Here is a 24028-nt window from a genome sequence, read left to right as displayed (position 1 = left end):
ATCACGACTTCAGGAAAGTTATATTTTATAATATAGCTTAAGAATTATGGTTGGAGAAGTAAGAGAGATTATTACCAGGAAGTTCTGGATATAACCAATTAAGTTGTACATATTTTTTTTTTTTTTTTTTTTTTAAGCAAATGATTCCAATGAGTTTTGTTTTTTTTTTTTTTTTAAAGATTTATTTATTTATTTATTTATGCAAGCACTGGGTACAGTCAGAAGCGTGGGAGGGTGAGAGAACTCACCAGAGCCAGAGCGGGGAGCAGAGCAGGCAGAAGGACCAAAGTACACTGCTGAGGGGAGCAGCGGGCGGCAGGAGAGGTCCGCGCGCCATGCGGGACCCTCCTCCGGTGGCCGGGGAGCAGCCGGGGATCGAACCGGCGCTGCAAAGGCTGCGGGCAGCTTCGCAACCCAGCGCTCAACCGCTGCGCCACCGGGGAGGCCCAAGTTGTACATATTTTATTTGGTAGGCAAGTAAAATAACTTGAAGATCTGTAAGAATAAATTGAAATGGGGGTGGGAAGGAGAAGAGACAACAAAAAGATAGACTTTGCCATAACGAATGTTAGTGTTTTGTATCAAATTTTTTAAAAGATTTATTTATTTATGCATACAAAAACTGAGGTACAGGCCAAAGGTATGGAGTGTGAGAGGATTCACCAGAGACAGAGTGGGGAACAGAACAGGCAGATTGACTGAAGTACACTGCTGAGGGGAGCTGCGGGCAAATCAAGAGAGGTCTGCTGCGCCATGTGAGTGGCTCCCTGGACGGGGATCGAACTCATGCTGCAGTGGCTGCAGGTAGCTTCATATGTTGCATCTTAATTCCTTGCCGCCACCAGGGAGGCCCTATATCAATTTTTTTTTTATTATTTCTTCATTTGATTTCTTACGTTTCTAAATCTTTATGCAAATAAAACTTGTGGGACTTTTTTTGTTGTTGCACTGGAAAGGAGGCATATTCTCCATTATGTTCAGATAGTCATCATCATAATTTCTAATGATTTACTGAATTTCTTTTTCTTCAATGCCAGCTATTTAGTTGGTTTACCATAAATTATGATTAATTCCTTTATATTTTACCTTTCTCTATAGAGTCCTAAGTCTTTATCTGTATTTTCAAATCCCTTTACAATCTGGCCAAGCTTCTATGCAGGACTAATCTCTAACCACTTACCACCTCACCCACACATTTCTCTCATCCCCTTACAAGAACGCACAGCCTTGTCTTTGCCTCCATACCTGCAATATCTGGATTTCCCCCTTCTATGCTCATAAAACCTGACTCATTCCTTACGACCCAGATTTCATGTTACTTTTCTTATTTTCTTTTTTTTTTTTAAGATTTATTTATTTATACAAGAACCGGGGTACAGGCCAGATGCACGGGAGGATGAGAGGATTCACCAGAGACAGAGCAGGGAACAGAACAGGCAGACTGACGAAATACACTGCTGAGGGGGAGCAGCGAGCAAGACAGGAAAGGTCTGCTTCGCCATGTGGGACCCTCCCCTGCCAGCCGGGATCGAACCAGTGCTGCAGAGGCTGTGGACAGCTTCACAGTGCTGCGTTCAACCGCCTGCACCATCAGGGGAGGCCCTCAAGTTACTTTTCTTTATAGCCATCCCTACCTAATCCACTTTTCTTCTTGGGCAAAAATTAATTAGTCTCTCCCATAATATTTTATTTTTTTCCCTTCATTTCTGGGTTTATCACATTGTCACAGGCACTTGTGCTTTACTTACTGGGCAGACTGTGAGCTCCCTTAAGGTCCTGCCTTATGCAGCTTCAGGTCCCCTGAGCCTTACATAGTACCTTGCATAAAAGTTTGAGCACTGTAGATCTTTTCTAAATGAATAGGCAATCAACAACTGAACAAGATGACACAGAATTTTTAGAGTTTCATGTGCCCTGTCGGCATCCTGCTAACATGACGTGGTCACCCTGGGTGATGGTTTTGGCTACTCAGACGGCAGGAGACTGCTAGAGCTGCAAAGACATAAGGAACAGTGAGTCCTGCCTAGGCTTGAATCCCCAGTCATTTCACTATCAACATCTTGACTCCAAAAGCAGCCCTTATGGGGGACAGAACGGCTCTCCAAAATTACAAAACCAATGTTAAATTCAGTTAACAATTTTTGAATAGCTATGGTAGATTTGGAATAAGTACATGTTTTCCATATATAAGAAAAACATTTAACATTTTAATGTGTAAGAAATCTCTGACTTTGATTTTTGAAAATCTGAGTCTTTATTTTCTTAAATTGAATTTATTTATGATTGAATTTTATATGTTAAGAATTTTTCCATCCTGTTTATTTTCTGACCACATAAATGCTAACAATAATGAGTTGGACCATCTCAAATTTTTTCTGGAGTATAAAACTGCATATTATCTGTACTTTTATTCTGACAGTGGCATATGCTACATGCTGCCCCAGTTCCTTAATTTAGTAATGAAAATAACTGAGTCTATACACATTATAAAACACCAATGAATTATTTTTTTCTTTTATGTATAGGAAAATAATTTCTTATGGCAGGAAAGTTTAGCTGGGCATTTTAAATAGAATATAGGATAATTTTCCCATTTCACTGTATGTTAAATATAAAAGTCAAATTACTAACTTTATTTTATCAAGTTTTTTTCAGGACCTTTCTGTACGACCAACATGCCAATTTAAAAAAGAGTCAAAGCATTTATTCTCTAAGGAAAACAGTCTCTTCCTTACAAGCATTTTTAATACAACTTAATAACCATTTTGTCATTTTGTAATCCAGTATTATTGTAATATCTGTGGTATTATTTATACCTGCTTCCACATTGTAATATAAACAAGAAGGGAGACTGGCAGCCAGCAATGAGGAAACAGTGAGTTACAAGTGAGCAAATTAGGTAAGATAATGTGCCTGTTGCCATTGTGCACAGAGAGCTAGCAGAGACCCTAGGGAACTCAGAAGTGCCAGTGAGCAGCAAGCTAAATTCAGAAAATGAGAGTAAACGCTAAGAATTCCTTATAGTAATATGATGTGGCCTCAGTGCCCTGGTGCATTTCCTTGAGCTTTACAAAATTTTCAGTACATATTATTGTCTTGGAGTATTCTTGAGTTTCACATTTTTGAAGCATCCTGTGAGGAAAAATAATGACACATGATAGAATTTGGGACAGTGGGTGATTAATTGCTAAATAATTTTTAGACAATAGATGCTGTAAGTAAAAATTTCCTGAGTAACTTCACACTGATGTATGTAGACCTTGAAAAAAATGGGTAAGAGCTACACGAATAAGGAAGCATTGAGCAAGGAGAAAGTGTGAGCAAGACCTCAGATGCAGAACATACCCAAGGAAGCTCAAAAGATGGTGAGAAGAGCTGTCTGGGAGGAGAGCTGGACAAGAAAGTAGTTTGAGATATAACCAGAGAGATGGGTTGAGATTAAGAATCTATTGTTAAGTTTCTTAACTGCCATGCTAAGGAGTTTCAGGTTGATCCTGGGGACAGTGAGAGCCCATCAAGATTGCTAAGGACAGAGGTAAATATCAATGAAGGAAAAAACTGTTTAAAAGAAATTAGGAAGATTCTTATACAATGATATAGAATGATGGTGGGATGTGTTGTTATGATGCAGCAGTCTCTGTGGTAATGGACGTTATTGCTTGTGCCTGTGTGCATTTACAACAAGACACTTGGCAGATGACCCACAGCTCATAAAAATGGTTAGAAAGGGAAAGGAAGAGAGGAATGATACAGTATAGTAAATAGTGTATTAGTTTTAACTTCAGGATCAAATAAATGCCACTGGTGGAAGAAGGAAACTAGTTTTAATTAAGAAAGTATGTCCTCGAAAGTGGAGGTTAGCCTGTGAGAAAGAAACAGCTCACTGTTTTAAAGGAAAATGTAAGGTGAGGAGCCACAGTGGTTCTGTCTCTTTCATCGTTCTAGTTCCAGTTAATCTTGTATAATGGAAGCTTAAAGGTATTTTAGGAATATCAAGAATCTACAGAATTAATCAAGAGGAACCCAGGTTGGCGCCAGACCGTCAAAGAGGTAGATGCAGGCCTCCAGCATCAGGCGACGAAAACTGAGACAATGGTTGCTATTTATCCAACACTCACTATCACTAGTATGCCCTAGGCTGACCTCATCGGTGTGTTCTGGCTGAACCCTTCATTTTTTTTTTTTTTTTTTTTAATAAGCACAGCTCATTCACCAGGAGACATATTTATTTCAAGGTACAAACCCCAGCTCTTACCAGCTTTTCATCGTAGTGTATAATTAACTGTTAGTTCTCTTAAATCAAGTTTAGACTAAATGTCAAGCCAAGAAACAAACTCTGATAAGAGTACCATTATTTTGTTTCAAGATGGATTTATATTTTAATCAGAGGAGATGAATTGCTTCCTCTTTCCCCATGTGGCTTTAAATAAGTCTTCATGTAAACCTTGTTCCGGTAATGTCATGAGGGTGATAGAAATTGACTTGTTTTCATTATTTGTGGCATATTAGTGCTACAGTTAAACGTATACCAAGCATTAGAAGGGTTTTCCTTATGACCTAAATATATAAGCTTCCATCTGCCTTTGCCCTAATAGTTCCCTATTCAAGGGATGTTGTGCCTAGACAACTATTAGCTGGTGCTCCATTTTATTCCAGATTATTTCACATGGTCTGTTTCCAACACAGAACTTCCTAAGAACCATGTTATTTCACATCTGCAAAGGAAAAAGCCTAACACCTAGCTGCTGACTTACTTTAAAATGGAGCCCTTAACTATGACCTGTCTCACGAGTCTATTTCTCATGTGATATATTTTTGTCTCAAGGATGTAGATTACTTATCTCTGTTATTATTAGAAGAGACTAATTGTGAAATTTATGAAAATTCATGACTTATTTTCTAATGCACTTTTTTTGCCCCTCAACTCTTTAAAACAGTGATGTGGTTTCTTTCAGTACGTATTAAAGAACTGATCATCGGTTTCCAAGCTGTGTAATTCAGTAGTTACTTGTGTTTACTGATTTTGGAGAGCATCCCCTTTTAACATCAAAAATGTTTTTCAGATCCACATATGATGATGATAATATCTTTGAGAAACACGTAATGAAAAAGCTACTAGGCATTTGGGGTGTTTTTTGTATTTTTTTTTTTTAAGATTTATTTATACAGTCAGAAGCGCGGGAGGGTGAGAGAATTCACCAGAGCCAGAGCGGGGAACAGAGCAGGTAAACTGACCAAATACACTGCTGAGGGGAGCAGCAGGCATGGCAGGAGAGGTCTGCGCGCCATGTGGGACCCTCACGTGCGGCCAGGGATCGAACCAGAGCTGCAGAGGCTGCGGGCAGCTTCGCAGCCCAGCGCTCAACCGCTGCACCACCAGGGGAGGCCCGGCATTTGTTTAGTAATCATTTTAAATGAATGTATATTTTATTATAAATTACAATGAAATCTTAGTACATGGGAATCATAATAGTTCCTACAAAATGTGAGGCAATTTTTTTTACATATTTATTTTTATTTTTTGTGTAAAAGAACTGAATCAAGGGGTGAGAGGATTCACCAAAGACAGAGTGGGGAGCAGAACAGGTGCATCTACTGAAATACACTGCTGAGGGGAGCAGCGGGCAAGACAGGAGGGGTCTGCTGCACCATGTGGGTCAGATCCCGGCCAGGGATCGAACTCATGCTGCAGTGGCTGGCCATAGCTTGATAGTGCTAAGATACAATCCCTGCACCAACAAGGAGGCCCACGTGAGGCAATTTTTAACTTGTATTGCAATGTTCAGTGTAAAATAGAAATTTGTGTACCCTTCATAATATCATTTCAGATTGAACAGGCAAATCAACAAATTAATGATATGATAGTATAAGTAAGAATTCCATGTTGCATGATTTTTGGCATCCTGCTAACATGGTGTGGTGACACTGTGCTGTGTGATGGTCCTTGCTGCTCAGAAGCTTTGTGTTACTTTCTTATTTACTTTCTTACCTACTTATTTATTTACCTAGTTGTTTGCCTGATAGCTACTCCTTTTTCTTAGGACTTTACCTGTGGGAATTTGTCTTCCTCTAATACCTATATCAGTGATGCTTGTAATATCCCTATTGGAGAACCTCTTTATATTTGAAGTTTCTTAGACCAAAAACCTAATGTGAATAGAGACATCAGAGCTGTGTGGGGAAGAGAATGTGGATACAGACTTAGGAGAGAATATTTTTCCTCCTAACCTGCACTGAGGTAGACACAGACAAGTCCCTTAGCAATCTTTTCTTCGTAACCTTTACACTAAAGATATAGCTCTGTATGGCCAGTACTTTGTAACAGAGCTTCCTGTTACATTTTGTTTTAGAGGGGAGACTTTTTATCTCTTAAGCTCTGGGCTTTGTGAAACTGATTTGAAATTCAAAGCCTCCTAAATTTTGCTGATATCCTAAAGCTACACTTGCCTCCTGTGATTCCTGTTTTCATTTCATTGGAAGACATTTTAGCCTTCTTTTGTGACAGCTGGGTGACTTAATTACTTTTTAATATTTTGTTTTCATATTTTATCTAAGGTATTTTAATTGCAGGAGGCATTCAGAGTAGCTAACCTAATAGAACATGTATTGTTATATTTCATTCTCCCACCAGCCTTATGCCATGATAAGGAGGAGTTAAATATAGTTGCAAATCAGAGTTAATAATATTTTGATGTAGACATAGATCCTCTGCCTCACAGCCATGTTTTTTTCTTTCAAACCTACTATACAGCTTCCTCCTTAGAGAAACCTTGAAGAGATAAAGATACTCAGCCTACCTTGTAGCACTGAGTGTGTTTCATGACAGTGCTTATTATTAAGAGCTTGGGACTTTGTTAATGTGGGAACATGATTCTTTGAGTTCCCTGGAATGAATATTCCAGAAATTATTTACCTGAATCATTCTTAGGGGTGCTTCTTAGAAATAGAAACCTACTAGTACAATTATTCTCAGTGACATCCTCTCTAAGTCCAAAATTGAAGATTATGAAATGTATACATGCGTACATCAATTTAGTACTTTGCTCTTAGACATACTGGGTTTGTTTTGGGAAGTGAGAGTAGATATTCTGGTTATTACTTGGAATATCGTAAAGCCCATTAATTTATTTAATGATAGCTTAGAAGTGACCTGAGGGGCCTCCCCGGTGGTGCAGCGGTTGAGCGCTGGGTTGCGAAGCTGCCCGCGTCCTCTGCGATGCAGGTTCGATCCCCAGCTGCTCCCCGGCCACCAGAGAGGGTCTGGCGCGCAGACCTCTCCTGCCGCCCGCTGTTCCCCTCAGCAGTGTACTTTGGTCCTTCTGCCTGCTTTGCTCCCCGCTCTGGCTCTGGTGAATTCTCTCACCCTCCCGCGCTTCTGACTGTACCCAGTGCATGTATAAACAAACAAACAAACAAACAAACAAATAAATAAAAACATGCCTCTATAAAAAAATTATTAAAAAAAAAAAGAAGTGACCTGAGGTATACTATGGACCATTTGAATAAATAATACTGTTATTTTAAACTATGTATCTAGTGCAAAAAAAATAGACTTTACCTACTAATGGAATCCCTTTTCTTTTCTTTTTTTTAAAGATTTTTTTTTTATTTTATGTATACAAGAGCTGGGGTACAGGCAAGAGGAGTGGGAGGGTGAGTGCATTCGCCAAAGACAGAGCGGGGAAGAGAACAGGCAGATGGACCAAAAGCATTGCTGAGGGGAACAGCAGGCACGACAGGAGAGGTCTGCTGCGCCATGTGGGTATCTCCCTGGCTGGCTGCCAATCGAACCCATGCTGCAGAGGCTGTGGAAATCTTCACAGCACTGCGTTCAACCCGCTGCACCACCAGGGAGGCCCTGGAATCCCTTTTCAATTAATAATTTGATCTATTGTTGACATGTGGCTCCTGATTGTTGTGGTACACCTTCCTTCTTGAAGCCATAGACAAAATGTCTTTGAAAGCATTGTTGAATAGTATATAGTTAACTAGACTCGTTGTTTTTTTTCCATTGGTTATATAAAGGCAGTTTCAGTTACAAACCCATACAATTCACAGATGATATTAACATTTTATCACTAAGCAGTTTTGGTTTTTAGACTTCTGATAATGTGTTCGAGCCTTTATCTGCCAGCCTGATCCTAATTCTCTAGTCTACTGCCAGAATGACCTTTGTTACAGTCATATTTGATCATATTACTCCTCTGCCCTCAACCCTATAGTGTAATGCACAAACACACTGCCATAGCAGTCCTATCCACCCAACCCAGTGGTTATTTTCAAGTGTCCACCTTATTTTCCTTCTCATCACCATTTGACATATTCCATTTCCTCTAAGTTATTGAAAATGTCTTATTCAGCCTCATGGCTTAGAACCTCATAAATACACTGGTAACTCACAAATACGTATGTTTAGCCCTACAATTCCCTTTATTTCAGGCTCACATAGTGAGCCCTCTAATCCTACTTCTCCTCTTGTCATCAACATCTCAGCTGTCTAAGTCAGAAATGGAAATTTCCAAGACATTATTCCTCATATCCCATACCCAAGCAAGTTCCCATTGACTGTCTGTTACCTGACTACATTTGTCATCCTCTCTGTGACCACCCTCATGCAGGCCACCATCATCTCTCAGGTGGAGGTCTTCAGTATCCTCTTAACTGGTCTTCCTGATCTCTCTTAGTCAGCAACCAAAGCTCTTTTAAAAATGGACACCATTGTCTTTCCTTTAATTGAAACCCTCCAACCGCTCTCATAATATCCCAAATACAATCCAAAAGTCCTTCCCTACTGGTCTGCAGGGTTACACATGCTACTGCCTTCAATAGCTCTCTGAACTCTTGATCTTTTGCCCTCCTTTTTTGCATGCTTTCTCAAATCCCATTGAGCCCTTGCTCTTCACTCTCATCAAGCACACACCTTTCTTTCTCTTTGAACAGCTCTTCCCTCTGATGACTGCATGACTCATGGTCTCATTTTGCTCAAGTCTCTGCTCAGAAGTCATTGTCTCAAGTAGCTGCTTCTGATCAATATTTCTAAAATGGCACCTGTATTAATCACATATAATAGCAAGCTACAAAATCTCCAGAGAACACATCTGCAAATTATCTGGAGCTTGGCTAATCTAGGCTAGCATTAGGTTCTTGCTTCCATCCAGCTCCAGATGTATCTGGACTTGGCTTCTCACTGTAGTATGAACTCATATCCCCCTCACATCTTTTATTTTTGTATTCCGTGGAACAGGTGCTCAATTAATGTTCAGTAAATTAATAAAGGGATGAGTAGGCATAATAAAAATTAAGAGAATAAAGAGATACGATATATAATTCACTTCTTTTGGGCTCCTTGTAACATACGAAACCATTGATATCAGAACCTGAAATCACTCTTATATTTTATTTTCACGGGTACAGATCAGAGAACAGGCACATGTTTCTCGGGCTTGGTGAATGGTCGCTGTGCACAAGAACTCCCGGGCAGAATGACAAAAATGCAGTGCTGTTGTGAGCCTGGCCGCTGCTGGGGTGTTGGAACCATTCCTGAAGCATGTCCTGTCAGAGGCTCTGGTGAGCAGCTGTCTGCTGGTCTTCTCAAGACAGATGGTGCTGGGAAAATGAGTAACAATAACGTTCTTTGCTCTTGTGATTGAAGTCGTCATCTTTGTATTACTAATTAGTGTTTACAATAAGACTTGGGTGTTTTGTGGGCAATAGAGTAGCATTGCTTATTTGGGATCACTTTTTACTATACTCAGTTTGTTAATATCAGAAAAATGTGAACTGGTTATGTCTGAAAATTGATTATGACTTACCTTTGTGCAAGTGTATTAGAAAACACTTTTGAATATCAGTGATTCAATTCAGTGTTAAAGCCTCCTGATCTTCCACGTCAGAACTTGAATATCTTTGAATGATAAAATTCTGCCTTAATTTATATTTTATTTCAGGAATACCCTAGTACACTGTTCTGATACTTGAAGATATTTTCTCTCCATTCACTTTGCCTAGTCTTTCTGTATCTCTAAGCCATAAACACCAAAATCAAGTAGTAAAAATTTTTAGAAAACAAAATAAATGCATAGTATGTAATTTTGAAAATTCATCATTCCAAAAGAAATGTATAATAGAATACTGAAACAATTACTTTGAGTTAAATACTTTTTGCTTTTACTGATAAAGCAACCTAGTTTTGGAAAAAAAATAAGGAAATGAGGCAATCACTGTATTCTTACTTCTCTCCGCTTTGATATTTGGACAAATAAGAAGATTTAAAAACATGTTCAATATCATTTTTTGTTAAAATCTACATTAGAAAAAAATACTATTCCAAAGCTTATTAAACCTGTAAGAGATAAGGAAAAGGTTAGGTGCAATACTGATGAAGATTCAATTAAAACAAAATAAATAAAATTAATTACTTCAAACTGTAATTTTCATCCATTCAGGTAAATTTCTTTCATTCATAGCTATAGTGTATATACGCTAGAATAATCATTAAAGTCAGCAAATTGCCCTTATTATGCAGAAAGACATCCATTTGTTAACTGAACTTTCTTTTCTTCTAGAGGAGTATCGCAGGCTTTGCATGGATGGACTTCCAATAGGAGGGATCCCAGGGAGTGCTGGTTCCAGACCTGGAGGCACTGGCGGGAATGGCTTTGCCCCAAGTGGCAATGGCAATGGATATGGCCCAGGAGGCACAGGCTTCATCCCCATCCCTGGAGGCAATGGCTTTTCTCCTGGTGTTGGGGGAGCTGGTGTGGGTGCTGGGGGGCAGGGGCCCATCATCACCGGACTAAGTGAGTATTCACTTTTGTGTTGGCTCTTTAGTTTTCCGCCTTGAATGATATTGTGATGTCTAACGTGTTTTTCAAAAGTGTGTGTGTGTGTGTGTGTGTGTGTGTGTGTGTGTGAAAATACCTATTTCAGGATCTAAAATATAATGTAATACAAAATTCATCAGAAAGTGTTTTTCTCTAGTATAAACTTTCTAAGTAGGAGAAAAGAATGAATGACCCAGGCTCTCTTAAAAAAGAGAAATGAGAGCACAGTAATACTCTAATACAGGGGAAAATGTTAGGTGCAATATGTTTTTGGTCACAGTGTGTTTCATTTGGCCTTTTGCAACTACCCTCTTCATACACTCCTTTAATTATTTTTCAGAACTATTTCTCAACTAAAATAAACTGAATAAGTAATACTCTGTGCCTATCAAAATATTATGATGAAATATCTTTCTTTTCCTCACTCTTTTTTGGTGAATAACTTAAGAAATTGAGAATTGTGGGCTTTGGGCCAGAATTGGCATTGGTGTACTTGACATTTAAATTCACTCTTTTTAAAAGAACTGCTCTTGCTAATAATATTTAGTGATGTCCTGTAGTGTTGTGTTTATTCTTTTTGGCATATTGCCTATTTACTCTATCTGAATATTCAGCACAGTTAGAAAAAAACAAAATGGAAAACACTCAAAAGTACAGTAGAACATTCCTGAAATATTAAAAAGACATTATTATGGGCAATGTTTCCAGATGTATAACTTTAAAAATGCAAGTTAAGTATGCTCAAGAATATTTTTCAGATCCTCAGCATTAAAGTTTTAGTATATAGAATAATATATATATACCTAATTAATACACTTAAAAATCTAAGAAAAGTAATGTATGTTCTAATGATGAAATATCTCTTGTGCTTTAATGTTTCATAGCTATTTTGAACCAGACAATAGATATCTGTAAGCACCATGCTAATCTCTGTTTAAATGGACGCTGCATACCTACTGTTTCCAGCTACCGGTGTGAATGCAACATGGGTTATAAGCAGGATGCAAATGGAGATTGCATAGGTAAGCTCATGATTCTTTAATCCTTCTTCATTTTTTAATAGCTTCAGAGTAGGAACCAATTGCATTGAATATGATTGTTTTAGAAAGTCTTTGGAACTAATGCTGATTTCTAAGCTGTCTCCCTTTCATGCATGCTGGTTCATATGCTCTCATACTACACCTGAGCTAGACCACCTCAAGAATCACTCACCCTTTCTGGTCCTATACATTGTGTTTCTGTCTCTACCTCTCCATTTCTTTACTTCTTAGCTGAACTACACTGAATATATGGTGGTGTCATTAAGCATGCAGAAGAAGGTGCAGATTGAAAGTAAATGGTTAACGAGTATCTTTCGGACATGTTGAGATTATACTGTCTAGGACAAATTATAGAGGTCTAAAGCAAAGGGAAGTGTTCAAGTCTAGACTTAAGGATTTAGGAGAAAATAACATACAGGTGGCCATTACATAATCAGGAGGGTGAATATTGTCACCTAGGGTGAAAAAAGGAATGGTACAGAGAGTTAGTATCTTAATTTTGTCAACTGAAAAGGTGTAGGGGTGCACAATTATGAAAGAAAATGCGAACCAAATATAGTGCTTTGGAAAAACTGATCATTCTAAACAGTACACAGCTATATGATCAAATGGTTAAAGAAAGCTTAACTGAGGAACCCCGTGTGCAGTCGCACAGGTTTTGCCCTACAAAGTTCTAGAGGGTACCTTTAACATAATCTGTAGATGATGCACTTTAGGATTATGCAGTATATAATCAAATGCAGCAGCCCTGGCTTAACTAATACCACTTGATATTCATTTAAGTACTACACCAAATAGATATTTTTTGAACACCACACTTTTTTTCATTAGTATTACTTGATTTGAAAGTTATTTTATTAACAGTAAATAATTTATATAAAAAATAGCCCCTCTAGGGGCCTCTGTGGTGGCACAAGGGAATAAGATACCACACTATGAAGCTACCTGCAGCACAAGTTCGGTCCCCAGCTAGGGAGGTAACCACATGGTGCAGCAGACCTCTTCTGACTCACTTGCTGCTCCCCTCAGCAGTATATTTTTTTTTTTAATTTTTTTTTTAATTTTCTAGAGGCATGTCTTATTTATCCATTTATTTATTATTTGTTTGTTTGTTTGGTTTATACATGCACTGGGTACAGTCAGAAGCGCGGGAGGGTGAGAGAATTCACCAGAGCCAGAGCGGGGAGCAGAGCAGGCAGAAGGACCAAAGTACACTGCTGAGGGGAGCAGTGGGCGGCAGGAGAGGTCTGCTCACCATGTGGGACCCTCCTCCGGTGGCCAGGGAGCAGCCGGGGATCGAACCGGCTGCAGAGGCTGCAGGCAGCTTCGCAACCCAGCGCTCAACCGCTGCGCCACCGGGGAGGCCCAGCAGTATATTTTAGTCAGTCTGCCTGTTCTGTTCCCCATTCTGTGTCTGGTGAATCCTCTCACCCCCTGCACCTCTGGCCTGTACCCCAGTTCTTGTATGCATAAATAAATCTTTTTTTAAAAAATAGCCCCTCTTGAATATACTTATACAATCACAGTATATCAAACTGAAATTTGAGTGACTATTTCTGTTTTGTTATTAACATTTGTCACTGCATAATTCACTAACTGACAAGAGTTCAGAAGTTTAATATTTTCTATAAATTGGCCAAAGACCACCATTTATTTCCTGTTAGTTCCCAGATGCACTTTATTCTTGCTAGTAAAATAGCTGTAATCTGGGTGAGTATATTTGTGAACCATTGGAATTAAAGATGAATGATTTTTTAGGATCAAAAACTCTTTCTACAGTCATGCTGCAAACTCAGTATTCTCAACCATCGTTCCTCAAGAGAATTAATAAACTTGCTTAATGTAGTATTGACATCATATGTCTACAAAATTAATACACTATGATGAATCTCAGTCTTTTGAGTTTTATCTAAAAATTGTTACAAACAGTTTCATTCCAGTTTGATTTAACCTTCCAGCCCTATTAGGGTAAAACCCATGCAGGGTTATCCTTCCAACTATGTAATTCATGGACATAAAGATAGTTTGGGGGCATATTTCAGAAAATAAGGATTTTTTCTATACCTTTTATAGTGACAACTTTTTAAAAAAGATTTATTTATTTATACATACAAGAGCTGGGGTACAAGGTGTGGGGTGGGGTGAGAGGATTCACCAGAGACAGAGTGAGGAGCAGAGTAGCGGATTGACTGAAATACACTGCTGAGGGGAGCAGCAGGTGAGACAGGAGAGTTCAGATGTGCCATGTGGGTCAGCTCCCTGGTTGGGGATCGAACTCATGCTGCAGTGCCTGGCAACAAATTGATCATGCCATCTTTAACCCCTGCACCACCAGGGAGGCCCTCTAGTGACAACTTTTCATCAATTTGAGTTTCTAAACAAGAAGTTGGGCTCACAGAAAAAGTTACGAGGATATAAAATAGAAATTTGGGAACTCAATATAACAGTGACAACTATTTCAGTTGTACCGTTGTTTTAAGAAATAACAAACTGCCATTGCTGTGTGGCAACTTTATTAGAAACCTGATGAAGCAGCAGGCTTGAAAGACAATATGGCATAAAAGAACCAGAAACAAGGAAAATTTAAGTGGATCCATTTTGGTATTATGAAAATTACTCCTAAGGCCTAAAATCAGTTATATTTACTTATCACATTTTTCTCTTCTTTTCTTGAGAATTCTGCTCTTAAATAAAATTTCTGCAACTCAGTGTTGGTATAAGTCAAACTGCTGTGAGCGATGATTTTTAACTCAATCATTCTGTTTTAAAATAGGAAGAAATAATTTCTGTTTCTGTTTGGCCACAGATTAATCCTAGAGCCCTTACAAATTAAAAATTGTTTTCTAAGTTGGAATATAAAGTACTTTTTAAAAAAGATTTATTTTTTATTTATATAATAGCTGGGGTACAGGCCAGAGGAACAGGAAGGTAAGAGGATTCACCAGAGACAGAATGGGGAGCAGAACAGGTATACAGACCGAAAGCTCTGCTAAAGGGAGCAGCGGGCAGGACAGGAGAGGTCTGCTGCACCATGTGGGAATCTCCCTGGCTGGCCAGGAATCGAACCCGTGCTACAGAGGCTGCGGACAGCCTCACAGCACTGTGCTCAACCCACTGTGCCACCGGGGAGGCCCCTAAAGTAGTTTTTTTAATTAATGCCATACCATTATTTTACATCCTTTTTGTTTTTTCACAATACAGGTTTTCTCCCATCAGATGTGGTCACCATAATTTTCCCAGTACCAAAACACCCATAGTCCTCTACTGTCTATAGTCCATTGTGCTCTCCCTACCCTATTTACCCCCCTTCCCTCCTCCCTCCCCCTTCTCTCTCATTTCCTGGATGCCCCAGCATTAGGGTCAGCTTCCAAGGGTTGACTTTAAAATTTGGCATTCAAACAGCCAGCAGGCACATGAAAAAAAATGTTCACAATCACTTGTTTTTAGAGAAATACAAATCAATGAGTGGTCTTAAAGGATCTCACACCTGTGAGAATGACCCATATCAAAAAGACCAGAAACAACAGTGCTGGTGAGATGTGGAGAAAAGAGAACACACCTACATTGCTGGTGGGATCAAACTGGTTCAGCCCTTATGTAAAGCAGTATGGAGGTGTCTCAAAGCATTGAAAGTGGATCTACAATCGACCCAATAATTCCACTCTTAGGCATCTACCCAAAAAAATTCGGAAAACTTATTTGGAAGGAAACTTACACCCCCATGGGGTGTAAGTTTAGAAAACTATAGAAAAGTTATGGAGGGCCTCCCTGGTGGCGCAGCTGTTGTGCGCTGGGTTGCGAAGCTGCCCGCAGCCTCTGCAGCGCCGGTTGATCCCCGGGTACTGGGCAAGGGTCCCACATGGCGCGCAGACCTCTCCTGCCACCCACTGCTCCCCTCAGTAGTGTATTTCATCAGTTTGCCTGTTCTGCTCTCTGCTCTGGCTCTGGTGAATTCTCTCACGCTCCCGTGCTTCTGACTATACCCAGTGCTTGTATAAATAAATAAATAAATCTTAAAAAGAAAGAAAAAGAAAAGTTAGGTTATGGAACAACCTAAGTGCCCTAGAACAGATGAGTATATCAAAAAGATATGGTACATATACACAATGCAATACTACTCAGCAATAGAAAAGGATAAACTCATGCCATCTGTTGCAATATGGGTGGCATGGTGAGGGACATGCTAAGTGAAGTAAGTCAGAAGGAGAAAGTTAAATACCAAATGATGTCACTAATATGAAGAATATAAAGTATCCAAATTAATAGTCAGATATAACAAACTTAAAAATTAACCCTTGGTAGCTGCTACAGATCTGAAGCTCCAAGGATGTAGGGGAGGGGTAAAAACAAAGAGAGAAAAAATAACAATGGACTAGGGTGGTAGACTATGGTTGCTTGGCGTTGGGTGCACTATGGTGATAATACATGATGAGGGTATACCATTATTACCTCATTTAAAAATAAATAAATTAAAATTTTATCTTTGGTAGTTTTCAAGGTAAACAGTCTACCCGAGTAGTTTTTGAGAATTTGATCATTTTGATACCAACATCGTTCTCAATTAAATCACTTGTTTTTGGAATTTAAAATCCTATGAATTTTGCATAAACATACTTAGTCCCTAATGAAAACATAGGAAAAAATCAAAGTGCACAGACTGTAATATTTAAATATTCCTTTTCCTCTACATTAGGTAAACAAAAGTAGTCCCTTGGAGGTAGACTGAGCCTCTGAGTATAATAGAGGCATGAAATGTACTTTTCAGAATTTGGTGATTGTCATTTATGATTAGTCTAAAACTTAAAATATTATAATAATTCTGGAAAAGAAAAACAAATTGTTTTTTAAAGTCATGAGCTGGAATTCACTAATAGTGGTTTAGTGATTGTTTCATCTTCCAAAGAAGAAATTGATAAGTGAACTATGTCTTCTCTATGTCCCGAACTTTTGGTGAGGTAGCAAATGGGCTGAGGAAACAGAAATGGCTACACTGACAAGCTACCTGGAAGAACTGGCAGAGCAAGGAGGGCCTTGGGAACAGGTTTACAAGGGGAGGAAAGGTCCTAAAAAGTGACTCTGAGAAAGAGAGTAGGCTGGGTGTGTGGTCTCATGCTCTTCACTAGAATGGAGTGTTACAAATGGCATCTAGAAATATACAGATTTCCTATCAGAAAGTCTGTTGATCAGACTTTATATGCTTGCTAATCCTCTAAATTCTTTTATCCTTTTGCTTCATTTCTTTGGCCTAGTGGAATTGATGTTATCAACCAAAGTTTAAATGTAAGTGAGTCTTAATGGGCTGAAGGCATCTTTAGATTAATTCAGTAAGCATTTAATTCTGTTATTCTTTGTTGTTTTTAGTTTATTTGCTATGAGATTTCCCCCTCCCTGTCTTTTACCAAAGAACACTTAATTGTATTCAGTCTGTTTGTATAAAAGAGGTTGGTGAGTTTGATAGAGTACAGTTCCTCTTTCAAAAACATCTGTGAAAGAAGTAATCTGTTTATTAAAATGGTAAACCTGTGAATTGATTTTATTGCTGTACTCTCCAACTTAACTGAAATTGTATATGTTAATTGGCTTCTACACGTATATGAAATGGAAGTTATTATCCCTTCACCAACCAGCAAGGTTTTTAATTTGCCAGCATTCAAATGATAATGAGTGAACAATGCTGAGAGATGAATCAAACCTTTTCTAAATCTAGTTTCTTTGTGGCTTAACGTGTCCAACAGTTCGTTCAGTCTGTCGTTCAGTTGTGCAGTTCCTGAAATCTGCAAGGAGTTTGCATTTAATTAAATTAAAAAAAAAACTTGAATGAAAAGCAGTGACATTTCTCACATATAGGATCAGAACTGATATTTGTATAAACTTGGTTTTATGCAAAATATCTCTGTGCCAATTTTAAGATCCTAAAGCAATCTGAAACTACTGAAAATAATACTTTGTGTTAATTAATTTCCATTTTCCATTCCACCCTGTATTCATTATTTCAAAATATTATCCTAACCTCAATGCATATATAATTATATATATAGTTGAATTCACACAGAAAATTAACAAAGCAATTTCATAACCTATCACAGTTTCTTTGAACTTAATCGAAGTGACATTATGAAATATCTTCATGTAATACATAGCTTCAAAAACCTTTAATTGGTATTCTAACACCATAGTAAACAATGAGGCTATTAACTTGCCCAGTTTAGTACAGCTAGTGTTAGAGCCCTATTGGAACTCATGGCTATCTTTACAGTACCTATACTTTTAATCATTATGACTTGAGAAATTGTTGGGTTTTGATTAAAGCAAATTCCCCTGTACTCCCCAGTAGGCAATGTTTTTGTAAATCTTCAGACTAGCCTCTGCATTTTATGAAAGGAATTTTAGTTCATTTATAAATAATCTGCTATTCTGACTATTACCACTGCTGGCCTTCTCTCAGATTTGGGATACCTAACTGTACTTTAAACAAACATTTCTAGAAATGGAGTGAAGTCTATAATGGTTTCTTTTGCTGCTCACAGATGTTGATGAATGCACATCAAATCCCTGCACTAATGGAGATTGTGTTAACACACCTGGATCCTATTATTGTAAATGTCATGCTGGATTCCAGAGGACTCCTACCAAGCAAGCATGCATTGGTAAGGCAGTTTGCTTTCACATATGAGAATGTTCCATGAAATATAATGACCCAGGCTATTGAGGTTAAAAGCAAATGTATTAAAATAAAACATGGAATGAAATAAATGTTATTCTATCATTACAGATTCATTTTATACTACCCTCAGAGGTGCTCCATTTAAACATAAACACAGTTTGCACATATAATGACTGTACACAAATTCAATTTATCTTCCTTTCCTAGGTCATAGCTTCCTTTATCTAAGAAATATCAGCAGTGGTACCATTTTATGATTAAACAAAGCTGAAGATTTATAGTCATTTTCAGCTAGTGGTTTTTTTTTTTTTTTTGAAACTCATAAATAGCCCCACCCTAGATCATGCCTAGTCCTGACTCACAGTGTCATTGCATTACCCACCATTGCCGCCAAACTCCCCCTCACTGCAGATTCATCTCAGAATTCTTTTAGCAGGTGACTCTACTTGTCTTCTTTTTCATTTCCTGTTCCTACTTTTAAACCAGAAATTCTGTCATTACTTTATTCCTTCCCAGCTCCTTGCTCTGACTTTTGAGTTCTGCCACTATGTCAAAAGCAGTTGTACCATTCATTCCAGCCACACATCTCCTACCCTCTCTTAGGTTCACTGCACAACCAATTCATTTTTCTCTTTCTGTCCCTCGACATCTACTGTAAATCAGGACTGTAAACTATAGTAGCTTACCCCTATCTATCCAAGGAAAGAAACTGGTGTGCAGTGGACATTTTGTTACAGAAACAGCATGATCTTGGATATAGCATCTAAAAATAAACTGAATATTTCAGGGCCTCCCCGGTGGCGCAGCAGTTGAGCACTGGGTTGCGAAGCTGCCCGCGGCCTCAGCGGCGCCGGTTCGATCCCTGGCTGCTCCCCGGCCACCGGCGGAGGATCCCATATGGCGCGCAGACCTCTCCTGCCGCCTGCTGCTCCCCTCAGCAGTGTACTTCGGTCCTTCTGCCTGCTCTGCTGCCCGATCTGGCTCTGGTGAATTCTCTCGCCCTCCCGTGCTTCTGACTGTACCCAGTGCATGTATAAACAAAACAAACAAACAAACAAAACAAACAAATAAATAAATAAAACATGCCTCTATAAAAAAAATAAAAATAATAAAAATAAACTGAATATTTCATATTACATTTTTAAATCTTACTGTTTTTATCTATAATTATTGTAAAAGAATAATGTTTGACCATTCTTAAATTTCCCAGATATTGATGAGTGCATCCAGAATGGGGTTCTTTGTAAAAATGGCCGATGTGTGAACACAGATGGAAGTTTCCAGTGCATTTGCAATGCCGGCTTTGAATTAACTACAGATGGAAAAAACTGCGTTGGTATGGAAATTGCCTGCTCCCTTGCAAAAGATTTTTAAAGGCTATACATTTTTATTTTGAACCACATATACTATTTCCATGAATGCTCACACAACACATATGTGAGTGTTCTTCAGATGGGTTAGGTAAAATATCAATGTGTTTAGCTTAATACTATTAAAGTGAAGATTTTGTGGAAATGTTGTAACAGTAGTTTACTGTTTCTGAAAATTTCCTGTATGATATATTTAATTGAAAGTAGCACTTATTCTTTGTAATAATTATTAGCAACTACTTTTTTTCAGATACTGGTGTTTTAGCACTGACAAACTAAAAGGAGATCTCCTCCAATTTGGAATACAAAAAATGTTAGGCCTATGTGATAATCAAATCTCTAAATTTGTGATCCTGGTGATATCTAGTGCAGTGGATATCAGTACTCAACAGAAATATTCCACTCACACAGCAGCAGATGAAATTCCACCCACTAATGAAAATCCAAATCATTTCACTTGGAATGAGATTTGTTGTTGCTTTAGTCAGTCTTGTAGAAGAAACATCCCCCCTTAAGTCTTATACCTTTTTTTTGGTACTCAAAATTATCTTCTGTGGTTTTAATAGCAACTGAGCATAAAATTCATTTAATTATTACCCTTTATGTGCCTTATTCTCAAGGCCCTTCATAGTTCTTCATTATTTGCACACACTTGGTTGGCATTCGTATTAGGAAAAAAAAACTGTGAGCACATGGTTCATTTAGGTGGTGGAATTTGACTGGTGATTGTTTGTGGAAGGAGGGAGAATTGAGTCCCTCATGGATAATGGTATAAGTCACTCCCTTCTTCTGCAGATCATGATGAATGTACAACTACCAACATGTGTTTGAATGGGATGTGCATTAATGAAGATGGCAGCTTCAAGTGCATCTGCAAACCAGGATTTGTCTTGGCTCCAAATGGTCGTTACTGTACTGGTATGTACATCTTTGAGATAGGAAAATAACCATGATTGAAACCATCTTTTTCATTTGAATGAATCATGCAAGCATGACTTCAGTTTCTTCATGTGGACTTCATAAAATTCACATCTTTTGCTAGTTTAGTAAGGCAGGTGTCTAAAGCTTCCTTGAAAAACACACATTGTGGTCAAGGGAACAAATAATATATTTACAAAAATAATAATGCTGTAAGAAAAATTAAGGGATTGACAGATTGATTCTAGCAAATCTGGGGGAGACCATGTCGATTTCTCTCTACCTCTTGCCTAAATAAGAGAATGGAAGAAATAATCTTGAAAGATTTCATTTTTTTAAAGACTTTTTTTTTTTAAAGATTTATTTATTTATTTATTTATTTATACAAGCACTGGGTACAGTCAGAAGCACGGGAGGGTGAGGGAATTCACCAGAGCCAGAGTGGGGAGCAGAGCAGGCAGAAGGAGTGAAGTACACTGCTGAGGGGAGCAGTGGGTGGCAGGAGAGGTCTGCGCGCCATGCGGGACCCTCCTCCAGTGGCCGGGGAGCAGCCGGGGATCGAACCAGTGCTGCAGAGGCTGCGGGAAGCTTCGCAACCCAGCGCTCAACCGCTGCGCCGCCAGAGAGGCCCTTGAAAGGTTTCATTTTTATGTTCTCAGAACTACATCTCCCTCTTCTTTCATTACTGGTTTTGCATTGCATATTTGACGTAAATCTGGTATCTTGATCATTTGTGACTATATCATTATCTAAAAATCTTATATTGATTTAGTGCACAAGTAAGTTGCATAGTCCTATCAATTACTTTGTTTATAAATCCATTTTGAAGCACAGGCTGTAATGATAGCTTTAGTAAGCAAATGATAATTTAGAAATATCTTTTAGAAATAAATGAGACTATTTTGTTTATGTTCAGAATTGGAATTTAGTAAGATGGACATATTTTGCTGCTCCTATTTAGAAGCAAGTTTTTTACCCCTACCCTAGTTTTCTCCTTTTCGATAAAATAAACTCCACCAGTGCTTTCTGCCTTCAGTTGTACAAACTTAATAGCAAATAACATTCATCGAATTCCTATAAATTCAGTGAAATCCCAGAGACCACAGACTCAGAAAATCAAAATTGATTCTTCTGTTTACAAATAACAAGTAGATTCTTAGCTACTCAAGAAAGAGGAGTACAAGATTAAAAAGAAATGTAGCTTTGCTAACTGAACTCATGTCTGGGATGTTATCTCAAGGTTAGCTAACTTGGATTTAACACAGGAAATGAGATTAGCATTATGTTCCAGTATGGAGCTTTGTGTTATAGCATGTAACTTTATTTCTTAAGAAACTCAAATGCAAACATAAACATAACCTAGATCTCACCAGTTTCTGCTTTCTTGAATTTTTTTTTTTTTAAAAGATTTATTTTCCATGCAAGAGCTGGGTACAGGCCAGAGGTTCAGGGGGTGAGAGGATCCACCAGAGACAGAGTGGGAACAGAACAGGCAGACTGACTGAAACACACTGCTGAGGGGAGCAGCAGGCAAGACAGGAGAGGTCTGCTTTGCCATGTGGGTTTCTCCCTGGCCAGCCGGGAACCCAACTCATGCTGCAAAGACTGTGGATTGCTTCATGGTGCGGTGCTTAACCCCTTGCACCACCAGGGAGGCCCTTGAAATTATTTTAAATTTGTCTTCTTATTTAATTCATAAATCTTGAAACATTCATGATTTGGTAGCCCCCTGTTTTTAAGGCTGTTTTTCTTTTCAAGAGGCCATTGAATGCAGGGTTACATTTGATAAATTCAAGCAGATTGAAAATTAAAAGAGAAATATCAGACTATCCTATAATGAATAGATATAATTAATATCAAAACAGTATTTATTTTTAGTTAAAACTTTGTATATGAAAATAAAAGGCAATTACAAAAAGTTTGCCTTAGTTTTAAGAATTTGTTTTACTTAACTATTTTGAATTAAATATTATTTACTGTTAAACTCAAATAAATAATATGCTTATGAGTTGCCTTTATTACTACTAGGTAAAGTGAGCAGAGTTTCACTCAGTCTTTCTGAAGTGAAAGAGTTGTATTTAGATATGGGATTTATTATAACTGTGTGTTCTCCCAAAAATTATAAAATTAAAAACAAAAATGTTGCTAGTGCAGAGTAGCAGCAACAGGCAAACTCTACGTGTAATAAAGTTGAGTTCACCCAATGCTGGCCTGGCTTCTTTTTCCCACTGAGCAGATGTGGACGAGTGCCAGACCCCGGGAATCTGCATGAACGGGCATTGCATCAACAACGAAGGCTCCTTCCGCTGTGACTGTCCCCCAGGCCTTGCTGTGGGTGTGGACGGACGCGTGTGTGTCGGTAAGTGAAGACATTCTGTAATGGCCCCAATGTCAAAATGATCTTTGAAAAAGAGAGATATAGCCATACAATAATAATTCAGTCACATCAAGCAATGAAGTACTAATGCTTGGGAAAATGTGGATGAGCCTTGAATTTCTGATGTTTGCTGAAAGACGCTATTCACGAAAGACCACATATGGTATCAGATGTCTGTAATAGGCCTCTTTGTAGATACAAAGCAGGTTAGGGGTTACTTAGAGCAGAGTTGGTAGGGGGGTAAGGGGCTCATAGCTAAAAGCATGTTTTTTTGAAGTCATGAAATGTTCTAAAACAACTGTAGTGATGGTTGTACATATCTGAATATGCTAAAAAAAAAAACTATTGGATTGTATTCATTTGAGGGAATTGTATGGTATATGAATTAAACCCCAATAGAAATTTTTTTTAAAGAAAAATAGATATCCTCACTAGTTCCCTTTAGAAGACTTTGATGCAATGCAAGTCAGAATAGCTGAAGAAAAAAAAAAAAGAATGTCTTTAAACTAGCTTCTTTGAGAGAGTGTGAGGGAAAATAGGTATTTTATTCTACATAATTTAAATTCAATACAAAATTTAAATTCAAGCAGGCCTAAGGCTTTAAAGGGCAGGCAAAACAAAAACACCATGGGCATTTCAAAACCCATCTAGAACTTTCTGATGATAATGATAGCAGAGTGAGGTCATTGTAAAAATATATTTCTTTAAATGCCTTTTCTCTTTGAAGAGCTTTCATGAGACTGCTGGGGTGAATGTACGATTTATTGTGCACCCTCTATTATTTTAGGTTATATAGTAAAGGATTGCCTTAGTCATTGGTTGAAAAGTATGTTTTA

General features: G+C 38.2%; 1 protein-coding gene across 1 annotated transcript in view; it reads left to right on the top strand.

Annotated features, from left to right (window-relative positions):
* Window positions 1-24028, top strand: part of FBN2 (fibrillin 2) — a gene marked incomplete at both ends in the record, with an annotated part of 253753 nt that overhangs the window by 127971 nt on the left and 101754 nt on the right. The window contains 7 exons of the mRNA XM_084251943.1: window positions 9415-9567; window positions 10566-10799; window positions 11708-11845; window positions 18391-18510; window positions 19738-19863; window positions 20693-20815; window positions 23052-23174. Coding sequence (XP_084108069.1) covers window positions 9415-9567; window positions 10566-10799; window positions 11708-11845; window positions 18391-18510; window positions 19738-19863; window positions 20693-20815; window positions 23052-23174 — 1017 coding nt within the window. The remainder of the gene's footprint in view (window positions 1-9414; window positions 9568-10565; window positions 10800-11707; window positions 11846-18390; window positions 18511-19737; window positions 19864-20692; window positions 20816-23051; window positions 23175-24028) is intronic.

This window comes from Talpa europaea, assembly GCF_964194135.1.
Source record: "Talpa europaea genome assembly, chromosome: 13".
NCBI classification, from domain to species: Eukaryota; Metazoa; Chordata; class Mammalia; order Eulipotyphla; family Talpidae; genus Talpa; species Talpa europaea.
Note: the sequence above shows the minus strand (reverse complement) of the source record. Positions and strands in the feature narration are given on the sequence as shown.